General features: G+C 27.5%; 1 protein-coding gene across 1 annotated transcript; it reads left to right on the top strand.

Moving 5' to 3' along the window:
• Window positions 1–549: 549 nt before the first annotated feature.
• LOC114130215 (ankyrin-3-like) lies at window positions 550–19,849 on the top strand. The gene is given in 22 exon segments (XM_050203503.1): window positions 550–737; window positions 2,327–2,431; window positions 2,499–2,631; window positions 2,690–2,853; window positions 2,918–3,073; window positions 3,150–3,278; window positions 3,353–3,550; window positions 3,731–4,027; window positions 4,188–4,385; window positions 4,451–4,597; window positions 6,606–6,755; window positions 10,747–10,887; window positions 11,607–11,762; window positions 11,830–11,928; window positions 12,164–12,367; window positions 13,229–13,400; window positions 17,587–17,709; window positions 17,830–17,935; window positions 18,062–18,079; window positions 18,471–18,695; window positions 18,803–18,963; window positions 19,415–19,849. Coding segments are annotated over 22 exon segments (3,411 nt in total). The 5' UTR covers window positions 550–716; the 3' UTR covers window positions 19,723–19,849.
• Window positions 19,850–25,080: the final 5,231 nt, after the last annotated feature.

Genomic DNA, 25,080 nt, shown 5'->3' with positions numbered 1-25,080 from the left:
AAATGTTTGAACAGTTATCAAACGTTTTATCTTGTGTGTATACGTTTCTTCAATGAATACAAATTAAATAGCTATACAATTATTTTTATCAATAAGTTGGGAGTGCCTATCTAGGGATGAATTAAATAATTTCAAAAATCATTATCTTAAAATTAAGTCGAGTTTTTTTGTGATACTAAGTAAAATTTTTCGTATAGCCTCAACTTTGTTCACAGTTAAATATATAAGTCAAGCGTTTTAAAAGGTTGGACTTTAAAATAATAATATTTATTTTTAATTTTCTTACAAATTATTTCCTATTATTCTTTGACAGTTTTATTTTAATTCTTCTGGTTTTTTATACATGAACAATAGGTTAAATCCATACATATTTTTTTCCCTTTATGCAGGTCATAACGCACACACACACAGGTGTACGTGGCATTTTCAGCAAGTGCGCGCACCAGTTACGCCCGCGGGGGTTGGCAGCATTGACCAGTTAGGGGCTTTTTCAATAATGACATTTGGGTGAGGGCGTTGCACAAGGGAGGTGTTGGCCGTCTCGTCGCCGGCGATAAGCTCGAAGGGGCCAGTTTAGTATCGGTGCCGTACGCGGCAACACCGGCACATAAATGGCGTAATTTTGACACTATTTACTTGTTCTTATATTATTAATATAGTTGAATTAAAACAATTCGTTAAGTAGTTAAGCACCGTGGTCCGCGGCGTGGGTGGACATGGTCACCGAAACCGGACAAGTAAGAATTTTGATTGTGTATCTAGTTAAAACAATATCGACGTAACATAATTATTATTTCTCTCTATATATTCATATAGACTTGTATACGAATGCTAAAATCAGCCATTGGCATTTATAGCATTATTAGCATTGTAGCAAAACCAGATGAATTCGGTAAATAACAATAGTTACCGTTTACAAAATAAAATTACATTGATATATTATAGTGGTGTACAGTTAGGCTACTTTTTACATTTGAATTTTTAAATAATTAACCGATAGATTATATGATTATTATAGTTTCTTTATTAATCTGAATATTGAATGCTCTATTTGTAAGGACAATAATTACACACTTGTGTTTTGTCTTAACATATTCATATTTTATTTTATCACCTGGTGGAGCGATTTATGTTTAATATGATGTCATGTAACGAAGTCTTTATGATTTCGTCATGAAATCAATGCGCACTAATGATGTTCATCAGTCATCACACTCTATATAATATGTATATATATATAAATACGAAGCTTTACATTAAATCAAAACTATAATACGTGCGTTTAACGACAGTTATAAACTGTTAGATATTTTATATTATATAGAAATAAATTGCACACTATTATCATTATCATGATTTAGTAAAAATATTATATTAAATGCTTAATACCTATGTATAATAGTAATGACTACTGTGATTGATAGTACTTACCCATCATTATTTGTTGTTTAACTTTGTTTTTCTTATGTTCATTAATGTATGAAATAATTTAATATTTAATTGATTTCTGAAATATTATACAAAATTCAATTTTTTAGCTGTTTTTTATGAATATATCTTTTAATTAATTGCAAAATAAATAAATAATATATTTTTGCACCTAAGCAATAACTGTATTACATTTTTAATCAATTGATATGAAAACGAAAAAACTTGGAGAAATATAATGGCTTAAAAAGGATATTCTGATAATTAATATTATTGTAAAACTGTAGTATTCTATTAAAATTATTTTGAATGCTTATTTATTGGATCATAATTTTATAAAGGGTTATGTATTATTTAGTATTTTAATAGAGAGTTATTTCCGAGTTTCCTAACTATTTACTTGAAAATAAGTTCTAGGTATTTGTTAACATAGTTAATAATATTTACTATACACTATTTAGTAATATACAGTATATTACTAATCAAAATTGTATAATATTTATAAAATTTCATCTAAATGTTTTACTAATAAAAATCAAGTTAATACATTTTTTATAACTTTAATTCTATAAATTATAAATTATTTTAGTATACGCTAGTAAATTATTCAGTAACATTTTTTTTCTTTTTACTATTATTGTTTTTATTTATTTCATTAACGTTAAATGCATATTAGTATGGAACTTTTCGATATGTAGATAGGTTTAATAATCCAAATTTAATTTAATATAAGTATGAATAGGTAGTATGCAAAGTATACAATATTATGTATTATGTACTAGATTATTATTTATAATTAAAATACTAAAATATATGATTATTTAAATTCTTTGTATTATTTATATTTATAGTTACATTCAATTATATAATTTTTATAATGGTGTTCATAATTTTACAGGCGGAGGGGAATACCTCTTCGTTTTTAAGAGCGGCACGATCTGGGAACCTTGATAAAGTTATTGAACACTTGAAAAATAAAATCGATATAAATACATCAAATTCTGTAAGTATAAATAATTTGTACATATTATATATTTTATAACTATAATAATAATAAAAATAATTTTAAGAACGGTTTGAATGCTCTGCATTTGGCTTCAAAAGATGGACATTTGGAAATCGTAAAAGAGTTATTGAAAAGGGGTGCTAACGTAAACTCGGCAACAAAAAAAGGAAATACTGCACTTCATATTGCTTCTTTAGGTACACAATAAATAAATAATTTTTTTTCAACGATTAACATAAATTATCTATTTTTTAGCGGGGCAATATGATGTGGTGGTCACTCTCGTGGAACATGGCGCATTGGTCAATGTGCAAAGTCAAAATGGTTTCACCCCTTTGTACATGGCTGCGCAAGAAAATCATGACAGAGTTGTTAAGTATTTGTTAGCAAATGGGGCCAATCAAAATCTGGCAACTGAGGTATGACGTGTGGAAAAAGGTACGAATAAGCTATTTAATAACTAATGTTCGATTTTTTTTTCAGGATGGATTTACACCATGCGCTGTTGCCATGCAGCAAGGTCATGAAAAGGTAGTAACTGTGTTATTAGAAAATGATACCAAAGGTAAAGTGCGTCTCCCAGCACTGCATATTGCTGCAAAAAAAGACGATTGCAAGGCCGCAGATTTACTTCTTCAAGTAAATAATTATTTAATTATGAAAACATTATAAATTAGAATAATAATAATTACAATACATTTTTTTCATCATACAGAATGATCATAATCCAGATGTAACATCCAAGAGTGGATTTACTCCATTACACATTGCTTCGCATTATGGAAACGATGGTATTGCTAAACTGCTCCTAGCTAAAGGTGCTGATGTCAACTACTCTGCTAAAGTACGAAACTATATTAATTATTTACATTGAAATGACAATATATAAATACTAATCTTAATTTTATTTTGAATTAGCACAATATAACTCCTTTACACGTGGCAGCGAAATGGGGTAAAAGTAACATGGTATCTTTGTTGCTCGAAAGTGGTGCAAATATTGAAGCTAAAACTAGAGATGGTTTAACAGCTTTACATTGCGCTGCAAGATCCGGACACGATCAAGTTATTGATATGCTTTTACAAAGAAATGCTCCAATTAGTTCAAAAACTAAGGTTGGTGTGGGTCATACGCTTTATTAGTTATTTGAAACACATTATACAAATTAAGTGCTTAGTATTAAGTATAAAATAATATAATAATAAAAAAGAAATACTTTTAGATGGTTTTTATTTAATTTGAAATGGAAAGAAAAATCAAAGTCGTACCTATACAATTTTATTTTTTATTTGTAGAACGGTTTGGCAGCATTGCACATGGCAGCACAAGGAGATCACGTGGAAGCCGCTAAAGTGTTATTGTCCAATAATGCTCCCGTCGACGATGTGACTGTAGATTATCTGACCGGTCTTCACGTGGCCGCCCACTGCGGACACATCCGTGTGGCTAAACTCTTATTGGAGAAACATGCGGATCCTGATGCCAGAGCATTGAACGGTTTTACGCCGTTGCATATCGCATGCAAGAAAAATCGTATCAAAGTTGTGGAATTGCTACTCAAGTACAACGCGAGCTTGGAAGCGACTACAGAAGTGAGTATACTCCTACTTGTCTATGTATATCCATTTAATATAAACGCCGTCAGATTGATGATAGACTGTTCGACAGTCCGAAAATACGATAATCATAATATAATACATGATTCTGGATTCATTGATGTCGACATTTATAACGGTTATTGTTTTTTCATAGTCTGGCCTTACTCCGTTGCACGTCGCCAGTTTCATGGGCTGTATGAACATCGTGATATTCTTGTTGCAACATGAGGCCAATCCAGATCTGCCGACTGTGAGAGGAGAAACGCCATTGCATCTTGCTGCCAGAGCCAACCAGACAGACATCATACGGATATTGCTCCGTAACGGAGCTCAAGTGGATGCCAGGGCTAGAGTACGTGTGAATCTTATGCTGGTTTCTGGTCCGATGTGTGTTATTTATGTTTTTTTGTTGTGTAGGAGAAACAAACACCGCTTCACATAGCTTCCAGGTTGGGTAACGTGGACATCGTAATGTTGCTGTTAGCACACGGCGCAGCAGTCGACTCGACCACTAAAGATCTATACACCGCTCTACATATTGCCTCTAAAGAGGGTCAGGAGGAGGTAAGAGCACTGATTATGAAACGCATTATGGATCACGTGGACACAACATATTTGCTTGATAAGTTTTGGTCTGTTAGAAGAGAATATTTTATTTAAAACAATTGAATATTGTGAGTCTTTCTTTTTAATATCTTTATATCATATTTGGTACTAGAGTTCAACGTACGTTCTCATAATTGAATCGAGAAAAACTGGTGATATTTAATCGGTAAAATATTTTATCACAGTCAGAAATACCTAATGTCTTTGAGTTAATTAAATTTTGACCAATCAGTTATTATAATATAGTAATTTAGAAGATACTAATTTTATCAATATAATTACGTCTAAAAGAATTCTTAAGTTACTCGAGTGATTTCAATATTCGAGTTGAAAATATGCTACAAACATAATTATTCTAAAATAATTTTAATTTATAAATTAAAAGAAATTACGTATTCAAATTCAAATTTTGGTGCCAATAATTGATTTGTGTAAGCTTTAAACAAATTTTTAATTTTCGTTGGATATAAGAATATGAATTAAAGTGTCCTTCTAAAATTTCGTCGATTAAGTACCTACTTTGAAAATGACGTAATTTATTTCTGAACAAAGGATTCACTGCCATATTATTTTCATCAAAATGTGTTCGTATTCTTCGTAAATAAAAATAAATAATCTTATCTAATTTTTAATGCATATAAATTAAAAAGCAATAAGCAATGAGAAAAATATACGTACTGTGCCAAATTAGTCTTTTTTTTTTTTAATTTATGACATTTATAAATCAGTATTACTATCGTATTAATCGTGTCATAAAAATCGTAAATCCTAATCTATTATAATTTATGACCTTTTTTTATGTAATAAGAAGGTTTGAAATTCAATATATTTATCATCAAGTCTATATTTCAATGTATAATTTAATATTTAAAAATTTGCTAAAATATTTTGATCGAATTGTGCATAAAAATTTAATCAATTATTCATATTTTGATTTTTATTTCCAATCAACAACTAAATGAAACTACTTTACTACATAATTGTATATGGTTCAATGGTTCGCTATATTATACGTAGACCCAAAACTAAGTTGAAAATTAATATTTTTCTTTTAAGAGTTGTTTATAAATAATTAAACTATATAATATGATTATATTATATTATTAGCAATTTTGCACTTATAAAATATTATTGTTATACGGTTTAATTATTATTACTGTGAATGTTAGAATTTAGAAAATATATTAGATTTACATTTATAACTTTAAAAAGTTGTCATAATAGATGATGATGATATATTATAATATATTGAATATAGTGCTGTTAGTTTTTTTTTTAAGTTTCATAAAAGTTTACATGACATAAATGTTATATTATAGCATTATTTTGATCTCTTAATCGTTGTTAAAATTCAAAAGACATCTTTTTATAATAGTTTAATCACCGTTAAAAACAAAACTAGAATATGGATGTGAATATTTTATGCTTAATCATTGTCATTGTTGTTTTCTTAAATTAAAAAAAAATATTAAATATTTATAAACACGTTTTTGTTCGCTTTGCCTATTTTTTTTTGTCAAGCCACCGCAATTAAAATGTAATTTTTCCATTCTAAATTTCTTTTATCTTCAAAAGTCAAGCAAGTTACTTGGTACTTGGTAAAACGATATTCATTGATTAGGTAAGTCCTAAAATTTTGTTATTCTTATAAATATTTTCCATTTTTCCTACCATATCTAAATGTGGCTAATATTATTAGCCTAACTATCCTAACGCAATAATATATTTATTATGACTTTATATTGACTCATTGGCTGTAAACTATTTATTATGGGCACAGGCTTTAGCTTCACAACACTGATGCAATGTATAAACATATTTTAAAAGCTTGAATTTATCTATAGAAAAAATATCTAACAGCATTAATTAATTTTAACAAGCTTAAACTTTGTAAAATATTGTACAAAAATTAATAAGTTTACATTATTGATAATGAATGAGAAACACTGGACTTTTTTGTTGGCAGGTTGCATCAGTGTTGTTGGAGAATGAAGCCTCAGTGACAGCAACTACTAAAAAAGGGTTTACTCCACTACATTTGGCATCAAAGTATGGCAACATTAAAGTCACCAAGTTGTTGTTACAAAAACAAGCTCCAGTTGATGCACAAGGAAAGGTAAGTAATGATTTTATAACCAAAACATTTTTAGAATATTAACTTTTGAACTTTTAACAAAATATCCGACATTTCAATTTATTATACATTGTTAAAAATTTTAATTTAAATTATAAATTCATATTTAATAAAATGTGATCAGGATCTAAGATTTTAAGTATAAATGATAAGATCAATAACTACATTATGTATCTATTTATACATTATTTTTAAAGCTAGATTGTTCGGTTTTGATTAGAATCATATAAATTATTGAACCTAATATAATTGGGCGCTCTTATAAAATATTTTTAAGTATTGTATTTGAAAATGGTAATTATTAAAAATATAGTTTTTATATTAATCCCAAAAATAATAGATAAACCCAAATATATTGTGCTAAAAGTCTAAGGCACTGATAAAGTTATAAATATCAGGTGTTGAATATTATCGCGCCTGCTTCATTTCGATAGCCTCAACGCGGCTTATAAAAATATACTATGACTATAGGAGTATAGGACTTTTTAAGTACTTAAGAAATTTTTTTTGTAAAATAGTGGCCAATTAGAGACCTATAATCGATGAAAATTTATAAAATAAGTTTACTGCCACATTATTATTATTTTTCCTGTTCACTGTTCATTAAAAATAAGTTTCTAACAGTATCAAAAACATTTATTACAATTTATAATGCAACAGAACTATTTAATTTATTGGTAAAAGTATATTAATATTTTTTTTTATATCTGGTATTGTGTTGGTGATCTAATAAAGTGATTAATGCTTAATCAGACCTATTAGAACCTGTTAGGTTAGTTTATCAAGGTGGAGCTAGTTGTCATTTGAAAATGCAGTAAGAATTTAATTGGTGCTAGTGTAGCATGTGACCTATCAGGCACTACCCTATTAACTAACTTAGCATTACCCAAAAGACACGAAAGTGGGCCCACATGTATTTCAAAAATATTTACCCGCGTATAACTAAAAAAATATTCAAATTTAAATTTAGTCATTGTTATTTATGTATACAGTGTATCTTCCAAAAAAGCAATGAACAAACACGGTTCACTTCCCACCACATTTTCCAATAATACCGATCTCTTTTTTTTCTTTAATATGGATATTTTTGCATCCAACCACATGATATTTTAACACCTTGTGTCTGCGCACCTGTTAAGGAGTTAACATAATTTTCTTGATGATTAATAGTTTCATGAACCTAACCTAACCTAACCCTTTTGCTGTTAAGCATCAGTATGAATATGATAACAGACTAAATTATTGTCAAATATCGGAAAAAAATATAATGTTAACGTCGTTAACGATAAATTACCGATAAAGAACTGGATAGTAATGGGTAGATCACATATAAGCGATTGATCGCACACTACACTAGCACCATTTAATTATACAATTACTTAATAATTACAATAAGTCTATAGATAAAACATTTTTGAAACTCCTCCAATGGATATAGCATAAGAATAAATAGATTAAACTAAAGTTAGGTAAAAATTGAATTTTGAAAAATTGAAAAAAAGTTATTAAGAAAGTTTACTTGTCGTTTTGAAATCTGAATACTCGTGATAATTATCACTGATAACAATAAATTATGATAAACTTAAATTTCAATATCAATTAAAATAATAAATGTATATACGTAATATATAAAATAGTTATATAGATATTATATTGAATCATATTCATATAATTTTATTATACAGCAAAGTTTATTTTAACTTTTTACATAATACCTATTTAATGAGCGGTTTTCATTTGGATGAATGACCAAAAATAATATATTATTTGAATGAATTTAAACATATAATTTGGGCTAATTTACACGGACCCCTAATTTATCTAATACATCGTTTGGACGAGCTTATAATATAAGCTATTATATAACTATAGTACTATACTTATATTTATAAAATTTATATAGACTAATACGTTTTTCGAGACTCAAGACTCTCAATTAACTTTAACTGGTATGGTTAAAAATGTATTATATTGCCATATAATTTATAATAGGTATTATATTTATAATCTTACTAAAATGTTTTATTAGTATGGTATTTCATACCAATTTATTTAATGTAATCGATTATTGTCAATTTTTTGGTTCGATATTCTTCCCACGATTTTAATGAATATTTTTGTTTTTCTTTAGTGTTATTACATAATATACTGATTGTTTGTTTAAAATATTTATCACTGATCAGCCTAAGTGATATAATAATAATAATAATAATAATAATAATAATAATATGTAGTAGTAGTTTTAGTAAGTATTATAAAAATTATTGTATAGGCACTACGTTACTTCCCTCATTAATTAATAATTTACAAATTCGCCTAAACGATTGATTAATTTCTAGATCAAATGATATATGCTCTACTCTGGTAAAATTTGGGTTATTCACCCAAAAGAATGATATACATATAATATAATAATATATAGTAAATATAAATTACTAGGCAATTTAATATTATAAACCATTTATCTATGTATAGATATATTACAATTTTACACGACCTCCAAAAGTATAATTGTGAGTTGTGACCAATAGTTTGGGAACCTCTGCTTTATGAATTTATTCATATATTTTAGATTCTGAGCGGAGCGAGGAATGTATTGGTTTTAAAATGATGTTTATTTCTTTTTTATTCTGTAAACACTTTTTCTTCCCCTAAACTTGCTCAAAAGTACAAGTGTAGCATATTTTCTGAAAGGTAATGTTTTTGAGCTGGTACTTTAGAGAGGTCATTTTTTCGATTTTTGAAATTATACTCGAAATAAAAGCGGTTAAAGGAGAAAAAATGTACAACTACACGACTATGTAGGTAATATAAAATAATTACGGCTTTGTTTATCACCATAGAAACGAATAAAATTAAATAAAAAAGATCCCTCGTCCGCTCAGAATCGTTTTTTATCAAATGCAATCATATTGCATTCAAATCGAATATCTACAGTAAAATAACACTATCCTGTCCGAAGACCGAAGGGACAATGGACAAACATCCACCACCGAAATGCGCTGACCTACTTTTTTTAATTTGATAAGAGATCAAGTTGCTGTGAAGATAATTAATATGTCATCCATTTTACTCTACTCGTTCCATAAAATGGAAATAACTTCTAGTTTAAATTGAATAACAAGATAATATAGGAACGACTAACGATATATGTATATAATGTATAATTACGTTAATATTTTATTTAAGGGTTAATTTTTTTTTATAATTCAAAAATTGGAAAACTTTGTACAGTTATAAAGAATTATAATATATTATACATATTATTACTTAAACTAAATTTACTATTATTAGATTGTATTACCTATAATAAATACTAGGTATTACATGAGTGTTATACGTAATACGTATCATTATTATTTTTATTATTGTACTTATCGCTGATTTAAAAAAAAAATAATTTGATGTGTAGATTGGTATGCTAAAAATTGTTTCAAGGATGAGGTCAATCTCTTCTATAAAACACCAAATGTTTTCTTTTTAATCAAACTATAATCAAAACGTTAAGATGCATATGTCGCATGTAGTAAATTATACGTAATTTCACGTAACAAATAGATTACCTATAGAATAAAGTTAATTCAGTGATTTGACAAAGTAGGTACCTATACTTATTAGTTATAAAAAGATTTATTTTAACTATGAATATTTATTTTCCAATAAATTTTTATGATTTAAAAAAAAACCATATTTAAATTGTTTTAAATATTTTTAATACTATTTTTTTTTTTAATTTTTAGATTTTCAATTATTGTTTCCATAAAAATCAAAAACCTAAAAGTTCAAAAAATAATGTTTTAATTTTTATTTTTCAATCTATACTTGTTAATATATATAATATATGTATATATATTATGTATTTGAAACAAAAACACTTGTCAAAAAATCGAATGCAGCTATTAATGTATTCCTTTTTTAGTCAAGCAATAATTATTTATATTAGTTTAATTTTCCCTATCATTTTAATCTTTAGAACGGCGTAACACCTTTACACGTAGCAAGCCATTATGACAATCAAGCTGTTGCATTAATGTTACTTGATAAACAGGCTTCACCTCATGCCACAGCAAAGAATGGCCATACACCACTTCATATAGCGGCAAAAAAGAATCAGGTAATTTATTAAATCTTAAGATAAAAAAATATTATGAAGTTTCACGTAAGTATTCATAAAATACATATTACATTCAAAAAAATGTTTTAAAATAGAAGGATACTTTGTCTCATTGAACCTCTTTCAAAGAACTAATTTAGTTATATTACTTAAATAACTCTGAAATATTTAATATGAATAATTATTTATTTAGTATTATAATTTGATCGTTTAAAAAATATTTTCTATTAAATAAATAAATACAAAATACATACAATACATAGGATTTCATTCAAGAGGGGCTGAATTAAATTTTTTTTTTTAAGTATTTATTCATATTATTATTTTTAAATGATATCAATGACAATCGTCTAGAGCAGTGGTTTTCAAACTGGGTACCGTGGTTTTCCCATAAATTACCGATAGCATTGAATTGTGATATAAGAAAATAAATTAATAATTAATTCAAAACAATTTTGTTCATCTAAAAAAAAGTCAGTGTGCCGTGAACATTTTTTTAAGTTTATGGTGTGCCGTGTATAATACAAGTTTGAAAACCACTGGTCTAGAGTTTTCGCAAAATCAAACTATTATAACAATCATTAAAGTGATTTTAAAATAAAATGTACACTTTTGTATAAAAAAAATAGAATTCAATTTGTGGTGGGAAGGAGGGACAATTGCCCCCCTGTCTTAGCCTCGCTACGTCCATGATACAATATAAGGAATATGTGTTTTAGATGGATATTGCAGTGACATTATTAGATTACGGTGCAAAAGCAAATGCCGAGTCAAAAGCAGGATTTACTCCTCTTCATCTTAGTTCTCAGGAAGGTAATGTTGAGATGACCAATTTACTTTTGAATCACAACGCCGATCCTAATTATAAATCAAAGGTAAATTATATAGGTAGTACTAATGGAAATCATAATTACATTTTTAAACGTAAAACGTATTTCACAGAATGGTTTAACACCAATGCATCTCACCGCACAAGAAGACAAACATAAAGTAGCTGTTGTATTGGATAATTACCATGCAGACATTAATCCGGAAACCAAAGTAATAATTTAATCAATTACTTATTTACTGGATATTAATTAGTGTCGTCAGTACGCATACATCAAAAGAATAAAATAAAATTTTAATATTTTAATACAAATCTATAAATCAATAACTTTTTTTCGTTTTTGTAAGCTTAATAAGTTAACGTTATTATTGTGTTTATTCTTTCAGCTATTAACTATGATTATTATAAAACAGTTTTATTAAACATTAATAAATATTTAAATATTAGGCTGGATTTACCCCATTACACGTCGCTTGTCATTTTGGTCAATTAAATATGGTTCGATTCCTAACTGCTCGTCAAGGAGTTAATATTAACGCGACTACAGCTTCGGGATATACACCACTTCACCAAGCATCTCAACAAGGCCATTCTACCATTGTAAGCCATTTATTGGATAAGGAGCTGATCCAAATTTATTGACAAGTGTAAGTAAAAATATTATATTATATTATTTTACAAAGTCAATCTTAGTCAGTCAATGGAAATACGTTTCTATGAAAATTACAATTTAAAATATATCTATCTAATAAGAGGACAATTCTTAATTTATGAAAAAGGTATATTAAAAATGATAATACAATTCCAAATATCTTGAAAAAATTATTTTTATTAATTGAGAAAAAATATTTTGAACATACATAAATTAAAATAATGGTTTATGTATCAAACAATAAATGTCATAAGCTGAATTAAGAATATAATACCTACAAAAGTAAAATTAAAAGTTCTAAGTATGTCAAATAATTTAAATAATTAATAGCAATATAATTTAATTTATATAACACTACAACACAATTTCTTTAATATACAAGGATGTAATTTTCCTAAATACGAATACATAGAAAAATATAAAATATAAAATATAATCAAATTTATTAGGCTGAAAAAAAGTTTTTAAAAATAAATACTTTTGAAAGATAGTGTTCAAATACAAACGTGTCGTTTGAAATAACAAGTATTTAAATACGCATTCTGAAATTCTGAATACATTTTAAAAGTATTCTTTTAATAAGACTGTTTATTCAGGCAGGTATTTGATTGTTAATTTGTAGAATAGGTTATAAAATAAGTTTATTTGTCTATATTTTCTATGAAAAATATGAAAGTAGTAAGTACCTGTAGTAAGAGAGTAGGTACCAAATTAGTTGATGAAAACAGCATTAATTGAAAGTTATAAACGTGTAAAATTATAACAAGTCATAAATTAATAATAACACACATTTTAAATTTATACTTAAGTGTCTTGAAAAATGTTTACAGTTTTAAATATTATATTATTATTTTTTACAGCAAGGACAAACAGCTCTATCAATTTCTCAGAAATTAGGTTACATAAGTGTAGTAGAAGCTTTGAAAAATGTTACCAAAGCAGTACCTTCATCAACTTCGGACGAAAAATACAAAGTAATTTCTCCAGAAACTATGCAAGAAACATTTATGTCAGATTCAGAAGATGAAGGAGGTACGTAAAAAAATATAATAATTATTATAATATAATAAAATATAACATTAAATACATTATATCGAGAGTGATTCCAACAGGTTATGTATAATTTTATTGATATTCAATAACAATATACCTAAATTATAATTAACAATAAAATAATTCGATTTCACCATAGAAAAGTACTGCAAGCAATTAAAATAAAGGCTTTTACTTTGATAAAATATATATACATTATATTATATATATTAATCATTTATCAACAAAAATGCTATCCAAATTTTTATAATAGAAAATATTTAAGAAGATAACAATTCGTATAAATTAACATATATCTACTTTAGGAATCAGATTACTTGCTATGATGTATTGTATGTTCGACTAATATCAAATACGTATTTAAATACAATTCATTTATTTAAAGCATATAAATCTAATAATATTAGTATCACAAAATTGTAATAGCAACAATTAAACACAATTTAATTACATATGAATTTATATGAACGATGCAAATCTGTTCTAAAATTTTAAATCTTTAATCAAATATTTTAATAAAAAATTATAATAAATAAAAAATGTATTAAAATTTTAAAATGATAGAGAATATGTTTAACATATTGGATACTATTAGACAATTTTGATAAATTAAAGCCTCATATATTATTTGTTTTATTAAATGTTGTAAATATTTTGTGTATTTATCATTGATGTTACGTGTGAATTATTCAAAAAAAAAAAAAAAAATAGCGATCTTAATAAAATAACAATAAATTCTCAAATATAATTATTTAATATTTCTTTTATTCAAAAAAATTATATACACCACTGTAACTATTATTTTTATGTCAATTATGATTCATAATTTATGAATAGATAAAAAACAAATACAATTATTTATTTCAAAAAAAACATACTAATACAAAAATAAATTGTATACTTCACGCCAGACCACTAAATAATAAAATAGGTAATAAAAACGAATAGACCCGACTAAAATCGAATATAGAAGCATAATATTATTTTCAGAAAACGCTTAATGATAGTTTTATCGTTTATACATATTATTGCAATTCAGATGTTGATTTATAAAAAAAAAAATATTTTTTCATTAGTATTTCACTAAATTGTATTTGTTTTCATTTAATTTTCTATCTTGCAAGATTAGGTTATAATATATTAAATTTTTTGTTTAAAAAAAATACGAGACATTTTTCAGTACTCGAAGAAAAATATATTTATTACTATTTAATTTAATTATTTTCTACTAATTAAATATAATTAGAAAATTGTTATTTCCAAAAGCAATGTATTTTATTTATATATTTAAAAAAAATATGATATCCATTCGTAATATAAGCGATTTTATATGTGAGTTTTGATTTGCCGTTTTCAATAATTACTACCTAGTATGTGGAAAAGGCCGTAGGCGCAACTTGAGTAATAACTTTATTAGGGGTGGGGAATTACAGCCCTGACCAAATAAAATGTGTTGGCGAACATATTTTGTCGTTAATATATTTTTCGCAACAAAAATTTCCGTCTCCGAGCTATTAATGTCAGTTTGAGATAAATTTTAAAATAGAACATAACAGTATGCAGTATAAAATAAAAATCTTATGATATCAATAGTAATAATTTATAACATTGTATAATGATGTTTTAAATAAACAAAATGTTTCTCAATAAACAAGTTTTCACAGCACTGAAAATGTAAATAAAAATGATTAAATATTTCGGAAGGATCAACCCTTTTACACTCACTCCTGCCCCTTAGTTGAGCCACTGGCTACAGCACAATACAATATTAGAAAGTGTGCTCGCTTCCATATAATATAGTGTTGCGCGAGCGGCGTGGTTTCACTAACAAATGCTTGTAGTATGTGATTGGGATGATGATTGGCACACAGGTGACGTTTTGCAAAGCGGAAGCGTCGAGTATGGTCTCAACACTAGAGCTCAACTAACACAAAATGTTATCGTTTCGTCACGTGAGTTTTGTACAGTAGAAAAATAAATAATAAACAAACAAAATTTGGACCTATGGTATTAGTCAACATGCATGAATTAATAGCCAAGTTCAAAATTCATGATTGGCTGTCACCCAACAGCCTCTAGACAGTCATGGTCCATTCGGAATATATTGAACTCGGGTCGTGCAGAAAACGAAATCATTTCACGCGACCTACTACCCGGTTAACCCGGTGTCAGTATATTATGAATAGACTTACCATCAGTGTGCTTCCATCATCATCAAAGCTATTACCTATAGTGTTGAAAAATAAATGATATTATTTGCACAGTGTAGAACGACTTTTACGTTGAATAACCATAGCATGCGAGAAATGGTAGTGAGTAGTACTTATACGCGCACCTAAATATGATTTGTTTTATTAAAACAGTACTTTACAATAAATTATAATTTTTTTTTTAAATCCATCATAAATATGATATTACGCTGTATAGATTTAAGGGCCGTTAATATTGTATGTCATTACTATATTGAGCGTCGAGTGTCGACTGAGATATTATTAAATACATAAATGTCGAACGTTCCAGTTTTTCCGAGTAGTACTTGTAGTGTCCGTTTAAAATTAAATATGACCGGCCATCTGGTCAGTTAACTTACTACTGTTTGGCACTTTGCCGGTCGTTTCGTCATTGGCTTTCCTCATTTCGGATTTTTCGCGCTTTGGCTCCACCAGCATCATAATAATGGATCAACTTTAGAGAGGAAAAAATTGATAAAAATAACTTTTAAGTTTTAGTTGTCGGCTGTCTGCCTATTCCGACGGTACCATCATAACTAGGTCGCTGAATTCGTCTATCTTAAATTTTTCAAATTAATTTTCAAATTATTATAACAATAAATAAGAAATAAAATCATAAAATATTTCATTATGTGTAAACGGAGATTTTGCTGTTGTTGCTGTTTTAAAAAACAAAAAGAAGAAGAAAATCTTCCAGGTTAGAAAAACACATTTATAGCATTTTATGGCTTTCGAAATTCATCATCGAATTAATAAAGAAAAATTTTAATTATTTCCATCAGAATAATAGTCATATTTGTATTGGCTATATGTATAACACAATATAATTCCTTTAAAAGTTAAAACAGTATATAATTTTACATACAAAAACGATAAGCTTATTAATAAAAAAGTCTATTTTGTATGCACTAATCTAATTAGAATATTTTTTAAATTAAACAAGAAATATTTGTGACATTTTACGTATTTACTTATTTGATTCATTATAGTTCTAGTTTGATTTTTTTGTTTTGGGTTTCTGCAATCTTGACTTCATTTATTGTATAATATATTTATCGAAAAGATGCTTTATTCTCACTGTAGATGATAAATTGATAACTTGTTACTTAATATTCTACTTTATTATTATTATTACCTCTTTAATATTCACTGGATATTTTAAAATTATTATTTTATCTATAACTATGATATTATAGAATCAAAATTATGAATAGAAGCTTAAAAGAAAAAATAAATTTCCTAATGACTGAAAATAATTTTCAAAACAATTTTAAATCTTGTGAATTTGTATTATTTATGCAGAATATTAATTCACGTTAAAACAGAACATTTTTTAAAAAATTTTATTTTCAGTAATACAATAAGTAAATTTCCTCAAAAAAGAAAAATATGGTATGAGAATCATATAAATAGAGAAATTATCTATTAATATTATTTTAGAAATATATTATATATAAATATACATAAATAATAATAACATAATTGAACAGAAACTAAAAAATATTTATTTCCAAAATTGTATAAACCAATAAGATTGTGTAAATGCATTACATTTTAGAAGTGAATCATATTTCTAAGCATAATTAATTCTATTGTTTTCATTAAAATAATTTAAAAATACAATTCAGGCCATTGTAAATCATTTCATCTGTTTGTTTCTTGGATATTATTCAAATCTAATACTATGTCGTTCGTTTTTGTTAAATAGTATGAAATAGTAATAAATATTATATTATAATAAAACTATTATTATTTTATGATCAGTTAAAGCATGTATTTATTTTTAAAAGCATGTGCTTTTATAATTCTTATAAATTTAAAATTGTAGAAACACATTTATTTTAATTTATAGAAAATTTGGATTATTTATTTTATTTTGTATCGTTCTTAACTATCTATTTAAGATGTAATTTAAATCTAATTTCATTGAACAGGTGAAGAGACAATGATAAACGAACAGTCATACAGGTATTTAACAGGAGAGGAAATGAAGGGTTTCGGTGACGAATCAGCTCCCATTGATGTCACACGAGACGAGAGATGTGACGTGAATACTGGTAAGGAAAAACATTAGTTTACTTCATTCTGTAATACATGAGTATTGTATTGGATGAGCGAAAATTGGCCACGATACATAAGTGACACATTTTATTAATATTTTGTTGTTTACGTTTTAGTACCCCCCACATCCATCGACGAAGCTATCAGTCCACAGACCGTCTATGACAGTTACAGCGGTCCTGTGGATAACGTCGACATCGTTAAATATCCACCTCACGTTGGGTAAGTAGATAGGAAAACCACGTTTTTTTACCGTTTAAGCCGGCTAACAAAACAATAGTTAATTATTGTCTAATAAATTTATCTAACAAAATTGTTTATTGTTTCAATATGCGTGCTTTCGGACAGACGTTTGCAATGGAAAACGTAAGGCTTTTAAATATATATAATAATACCATATGTTTTCACGATTATAGATTTTTACCAGTAGCTATGTTTTGAATGCTTATAATAAATATTCCAAAGATATAGTAAAGTGTTTAAGTAAAATAGAATACATAGTTTTAAATATAAGTATATAATATAGAAAATTCATAATAATTAAAACCTGAAAACGACTATCATATTATAATACCGACTATAACGCTACATAACGTCTGATCTATCATCACATCACACTTTTCATACTGAATGGTCTGAATGTATGAATGATCATCGACATTGTTTAGCTCTAGTTTTTATTATTATAAAGTAGTTATTTAAGAATAAGAAACCGATTTCATTAGCATCATTAACGTATTATTTGGAATCATTACAGGTTTTTGGTTAGCTTCTTGGTGGACGCTCGAGGCGGAGCGATGCGCGGATGCCGGCACAGTGGTGTCCGCGTAATCGTACCACCCCGACGAGCATCCATGCCTACACGAGTGACTTGCCGATATTTAAGACGTGAAAAATTGGTGCACCCACCACCGTTGATGGAAGGCGAATCGTTAGCCAGCAGAATACTCGAACTCGGTCCCGTGGGAGCTAAGTTTTTAGGGTAATTAACCTATGCTTACAATAATAAGCGATAGTACTATTTAATAATACAGTATTACTTTACTCTCGGATCATACTTAACGAGACAATATTGCTTATCGTTTGCAGGCCTGTCATGATTGAAGTACCGAATTTCGGATCACTCCGTGGTTCTGAAAGAGAAATCGTTGTTCTCAGATCGGAAAATGGTGAGACGTGGAGGGAACACACAGTTGAAGTGACCGACGAGGTCGTCAAAGACATACTCGGAGCGAACTTTGAAAAAGAAGGTATTTATTACTCTAAAGTATTGAAAAATATACTAACAGCTAGGCATTATTATCGAATTCATAACCTGCAAAGATATACTATAGTAATTATTTCAACAATATAAATAATATTAAAACTAAAAAACTAAAACTGTAAAACTTTAGATGAATAAAATACTGTTTATGAAGGTTTTTAAGCTTTTTTAAAACATATGAATTTTGATTGAAAACCTAAACCTAAACCTAACCTAACTCAGTTACAATAATAATAAAAATATACTCCTTAAAACATATTTTTACACTTAATCAAGTTGCAGAGAACTTGGATTAATTTATAAAGAAATATTGAACATATATATTATATATGTATATAGAATAGTCTGATATAATTTACATTGTATATTATACACATCGAATTGACGAATGAAAAAATTGTTCTTTAGTAATAATGGATTATGTTTGTTTTTTACAGACCGCGACCCGTGGCATTCCGGTAACCGTCTGACGCGGATTGTGACGACAGAATTTCCGCATTATTTTGCCATCGTGTCCAGAGTCAAGCAAGAAGTGCATGCCATCGGACCGGAGGGCGGCATGGTCTCGTCGACGGTGGTGCCACAGGTGCAGGCGGTATTCCCGCAGGGAGCGCTCACCAAGCGCATTAAAGTCGGCCTTCAGGTAAACTTGTTTAAACCGCGAAGAAATGTGGCCAGCACGTGCCTAAAGAAAATCTCCGTTAACCATGTGCCGAAAAAAAAACGGTTCTCGTTAATGTGGTGAATACATCCCTGACGCAATTATTTCGGTGGCGGTGGTGGTTGTGTCTCGTCTTGAAAAAAAAAAATGAAAAAAACGAGGAATTTACACAAGACCTTACATATTTTTTTTTTTTACCCAACGCTTCAAACACACTCACATATTGCGCATAACATATTAAAAAAAGAAAAAATATTGCGATTTTTTAATGTTATTTTTAATATTATTTTATTTTTATTTTTTAATTTAACAATAATTGATTTATAATATATAATACACACATTTCTAACATTTCTAGTCACTAACTAATATCCTCATCGATATTCGATAACGAATCTAGTCTTCCCCCTAGTCAATCTTGTTTATCTCGTTGTACTTACTTATTTTCCCGAGTATATAACGTTATTTACTATATTAATAATAATCAATATTCGATAGAACACGTACCACACACTTTACAATCGAATTATTAAAGTATATATATATATACATATAATATATAATATATTATACATTCTATTATTATAAGATATCGATTTTTTTTTTAAACTAATATTTTATTTTAATAAATTTAAAAAATCAATATTTTACTATTTATTCTAAGAAAGATTTTGTGTTCTATAAGTGTTTGTTCTTGAAATATTTAAATTCTATACAATAAAGTTCAATTTTTGACGGCACAGTTGGTTTAGTGCCAAGAGCTTCATTACATTTTAACGTGGCTAAAGAGTATATTGTACAGTTACTAAACATCCTATTTGTGTACTCATAATATTATGAAATATTTTTTTTTTCATTAAAATTGTAAATGTATTTTTTTAAATTATGTTATAGCTTATAATATCATTTCACTTACACAGATATTGTATACGATTAGCACGATTTTATTATTATTATTTTGATGTTTTATTTATTATTTGAAAAAAAAAATATTTAATTTTAAATGCCCAATAAATATAGTATAAATAATTTTTTTTATCAAACTAACATGTTTTTGTCATTTGAATTTGTTTCGAGCTCAGATAGTTTTATTTTTACACAAAGAAAAAAATATACATGTATGTTAAGTTCAAATATAATGCACTACATAATAATCATTTATCATGTACGTGAAATGTCACCAGTATACGCTGTTCATGACTATATTTCTATTTCAGTATATTTAAAATTGTTTTGTGTCGGATAAAACTATACGAGTTCAAACCTCATAATCTCAGCTCAGTCCTTTTGTCTAATTAATCATTCCAACTAACCGAATATAATATGAAAATACGAAATTATATAATAATAATGTCTATAGAATATATTATAGTAAAGTAATTAATCGCTGTAATCAAAAAGCTACTATTTATTGGGCCATCATTTTGTTTTAGTTTGTTTTAGTTTTTTTTTTTTTTTTACCTAGTAATCTTTTATAATCGGTTTTTTATTTTTTATTTATTTTTTATTGTTTTGCTTTATCGTCATAATATAATATTTTGCTTTTGGACACACCGCTTGTGAACACGACAAATTGCTAACTCACGAATACGACCGACCACACCTATACCGACTACTGCGATGAGCTCACGCGGGCACACGTCCATCACCACCCAGGCTCTAGCTGACGTTATATTTGTTGACATCACGACTGCAGTTGTACAACTATACCTATACTATTATCGTTTTATTTATTTGATTATTATTTTTTTTTTTATGTTTTGTGATGGCCCTCGGTAAAACAGTACCTATATTATAATATTATAGTACTGTAGTAGCTGTCTGTGTAGTCTACCAGAGCAAATGATCTGTAATTGTTATTGAAAACCGGTGATTTAACAACCGAGCCAAATGCATTGACTCATCACATTCTTCGATCTCATAGGATTACTAGATTAAAAAAAAATAATATTAATAAAAATATGAGACATTTTTATTAAGCTTTGAATAAATTAATATAAACATTTTCTGCTATAAAATAATAATGTATGCTAATAATATTTAAAACCATACTTAGATTTATTTCCTTTAATAGCTATAAAAACATAATTAGAGTATATTATATTAAAATTGTTATTGAGATAAATTTAATCGTAAAAACATAAGAATTACAATATTTTTAATAAAATAATCTTCCGTTTAACAATTTAACATAATATTAAAATATCATACTACAGCACCGTAAGTAAGTGTAATAAAAATCGTAAAATAAATTTTCCAACTTTTTGGTTTATAACATCAGTAATAACGACAAAACTAAAGTAGGTACCTAGTATAATATTATTATTGTAATATTTTCAAATAACAACAAAAATAATAATAAAAAAAAAATTAAAACGATTTTGAATTTTAAGACGATTTGAATGTTCATTGTTTCGCATAAAGATGAATTAAAACTCAATGTCGATCGATAAGTTAATAATAAATAACCATTTTTTAGGTGTAGGTGTGTTGACTGATAAAAAACTATGGGAGTGCAGTGATTTGAGCTTTTATAATATTATGTAGGCATTCAGTTTCGGATAATTCACTTAACCCGTATGTACCCCTCCTTAAAGAAATACATTTTAGCAATCTGTCGAGTAAAATACTAACGGGTATTTAATAGCACGCGAAAAGCGTCGGCGGCGTGCGAAACCGCACGTCAGTATTTATACGCGTCCGTGGTGATGTCCGATGACGGTTAGCGACCGACGCGCTAATATTAGCAACATTTATCCATGAAATAACCCTATACGGTCAAACTGTATACACAGCGCTGTGATTTTGTCAAGTCCAAAGAATCGAGTTACGAGTAGATTGCATATGGCATCGATATACGCGTACTGCGACAGCTATGTAAACGAGTGAGGGCGATCCCGAATCCCAATCGATTCGCGTTTTATTATCAGGCGCGTACGTTTATGAGGGAAAACAATTTTAGATTGTGAGCGGAGCGATGAATGTAATGATTTTACAATGATTTATGCTTTTAATTTTTTTTCTTGTCTAAAGGCATTTTTTCTGTGAAAAAAATGTTCCGATCATCAATGTCGAGGGAAATTTCTGGTAGTTAATTGGATATATACAGTTGATAATTTGGTGGGCCAAATTGGTAGACATTTCTCAATATACTTATTAAAATAATTTTTTTTTTAAATACTGTCAAAAGGATCCGGTCTGCTGTACGGTGTAAGAGTCAAGTATCCTTGTCATTCAGTATGCACTGTAATGAGTTTGTAAAATTTTAATTCAATAATACATCATATTATGCGGTAAAAAAAAATGATTCTTACGAAGACTTAAGACTGTCGAACTTTAGTTTCTAATCAATTATCCTAATAATATAATATTAAAATGGTTCAATTTCTTTTTACCCAATATTTTAAAAAGTACAGAGAGTTTTAAATTTTTACCTCTCTTTTTACTTTGGTACCTACTAACTAGATTCAATTTTCTATCATAAATATTCATAAAAATGAGGATCAGAGCATTTTTCTACTAAAAAAATGTCTTAGGACACAAATATAAAAAAAGTAAAAACACACATAACTGTAAAATCAATACATTTTCGCTCAGCTCGGAGTTTAAATACGACAATTGTTGTTAAAATGTTAATATTATTATTAAAATTGTTTACTTATAGACACCTATATCATTGAATTCAAATTTAATACATCCATAACGGATACTTAGCAATTAATGACGAAGAATACACTCGACACCTACTGTACAGCAGAACGATTGACTTTTTATCTACTTTTTTCCCTGTCTTCTGCAGAGTTGTATAGTTGTCGCTACCCTCTATTAAACGCCACAAACATAAATAATATTATTGCCTTTATAAATTGGATTTTCTCGCGCGTCAAAAATAATACAAAACACGCACAGCCTTCAAAAAATAGGTACGCAATAAATAACTAGCCTTCGTCAAAGCACCCAATATATTATTATATATATAGGTACCTATGCACGAAATGTTTATGAATTTTTATAAGCATTCCGTTGCTACTAACGCGTTTTTACCGCAGAGGATTTATTCGTAGACACTATGCAGGTACTTACCTAGTCGAAAACGGTAGGTATACAACATATTCTTAATATGTTATAAAATATTATACACGATACGGAGTAAGTGTAATATCATATTATAACGAACACACACGTAACGATTATATCTATATAGCTTATGATGATTCGCATGCTCTACGCTCTAGTGACCATAGTGCAGGAATATATTATTAAAGACGTAATTGTTTCAATGGGTTTGATCAGAAGAATTGCGATGTAGACTGTCGATGTTCTGCACATTGTCGTTTGAAGCATGAAAATAATCAAGTACATAGCGAAAAAAACAAAACTGTTACTAAAAAAATTATAAACAATTAATATTTTTGATATTACAAATATTCAAGAGATTTAGAACATTGTTTAAGTACGAATGACTAAGGTTACTACGAATTTGACACATTAGTTGTCTTTAATAAAATATGCTAAAACTCTAAAAATGTTCCCAACATCTATTTTAACCCGCTTACATAAATATAGATATTTATAATTGATAGTGTATCAAATAGTCTTTGGTTTTAATTAAGTTTATTTGAGTGAGCTGACACTGACTGATGATTGTCTATTAAATGCGATGATATCCCGTAATTCCGTTGTTTCAAGTATAAAAATGGTTATCTACTTACCATGGTGACTCGATAGTCAATCAATAACATTAGAATAAGCATAACATTTAAATATTCTTTAATATTAATAAACGAATCAAACGGTATAAAATTCTAAATACTTAAGTTTTAAAAACTACAAACTAAATAAAAATAAAATATAAATAAAATTGCTGATCAATGGTCATTAAATATTTCTTTTATCGACGAATTAAAATACATAAATGTGTCAAATCATCTGCTCAAAATGAAACTACCAAAATAATGTTTATATTAATTGTAGATACAAAGGTACCTATTATCTAAAAATATATATATATATATAATATGATAACGATAACATAAAATTGAAAATAACGAAAATTAAATTAAATTTGAATTATAAATATCAAATTCTTCAGTATCAACTCACTTGCGAAGTGCACTAGACAAAATTGTATAGTACTTATTTGTTATCAATCATCAAATATAGATATAGGTATTATATATGATGAAACCGTTTAAAAACTAATTGATACGTAAAGGGACAAGAAGTTATTCACTCATGTTCCGTCATAAGACCATAACATACACCAGTGGTTTTCAAACTTTTTGACTCGCGACCAACTTTTCTTACCATATACGTACATTTTTTGCGACCCATGTCAGCTTTATTAGCCAAAAAAAAAGTTCAAATTTCTTAATGTCTTAGAATATTATTGTAGAAGTGCTTTTATAACTAAAAAAATAAAAATTTACATTTTTCTAGGTA

Source organism: Aphis gossypii, chromosome 3 (genome assembly GCF_020184175.1).
Source record: "Aphis gossypii isolate Hap1 chromosome 3, ASM2018417v2, whole genome shotgun sequence".
Taxonomy (NCBI): Eukaryota; Metazoa; Arthropoda; class Insecta; order Hemiptera; family Aphididae; genus Aphis; species Aphis gossypii.
The sequence above is the reverse complement of the archived record's forward strand: the minus strand, read 5'-3'. Positions and strand labels throughout refer to the sequence as shown.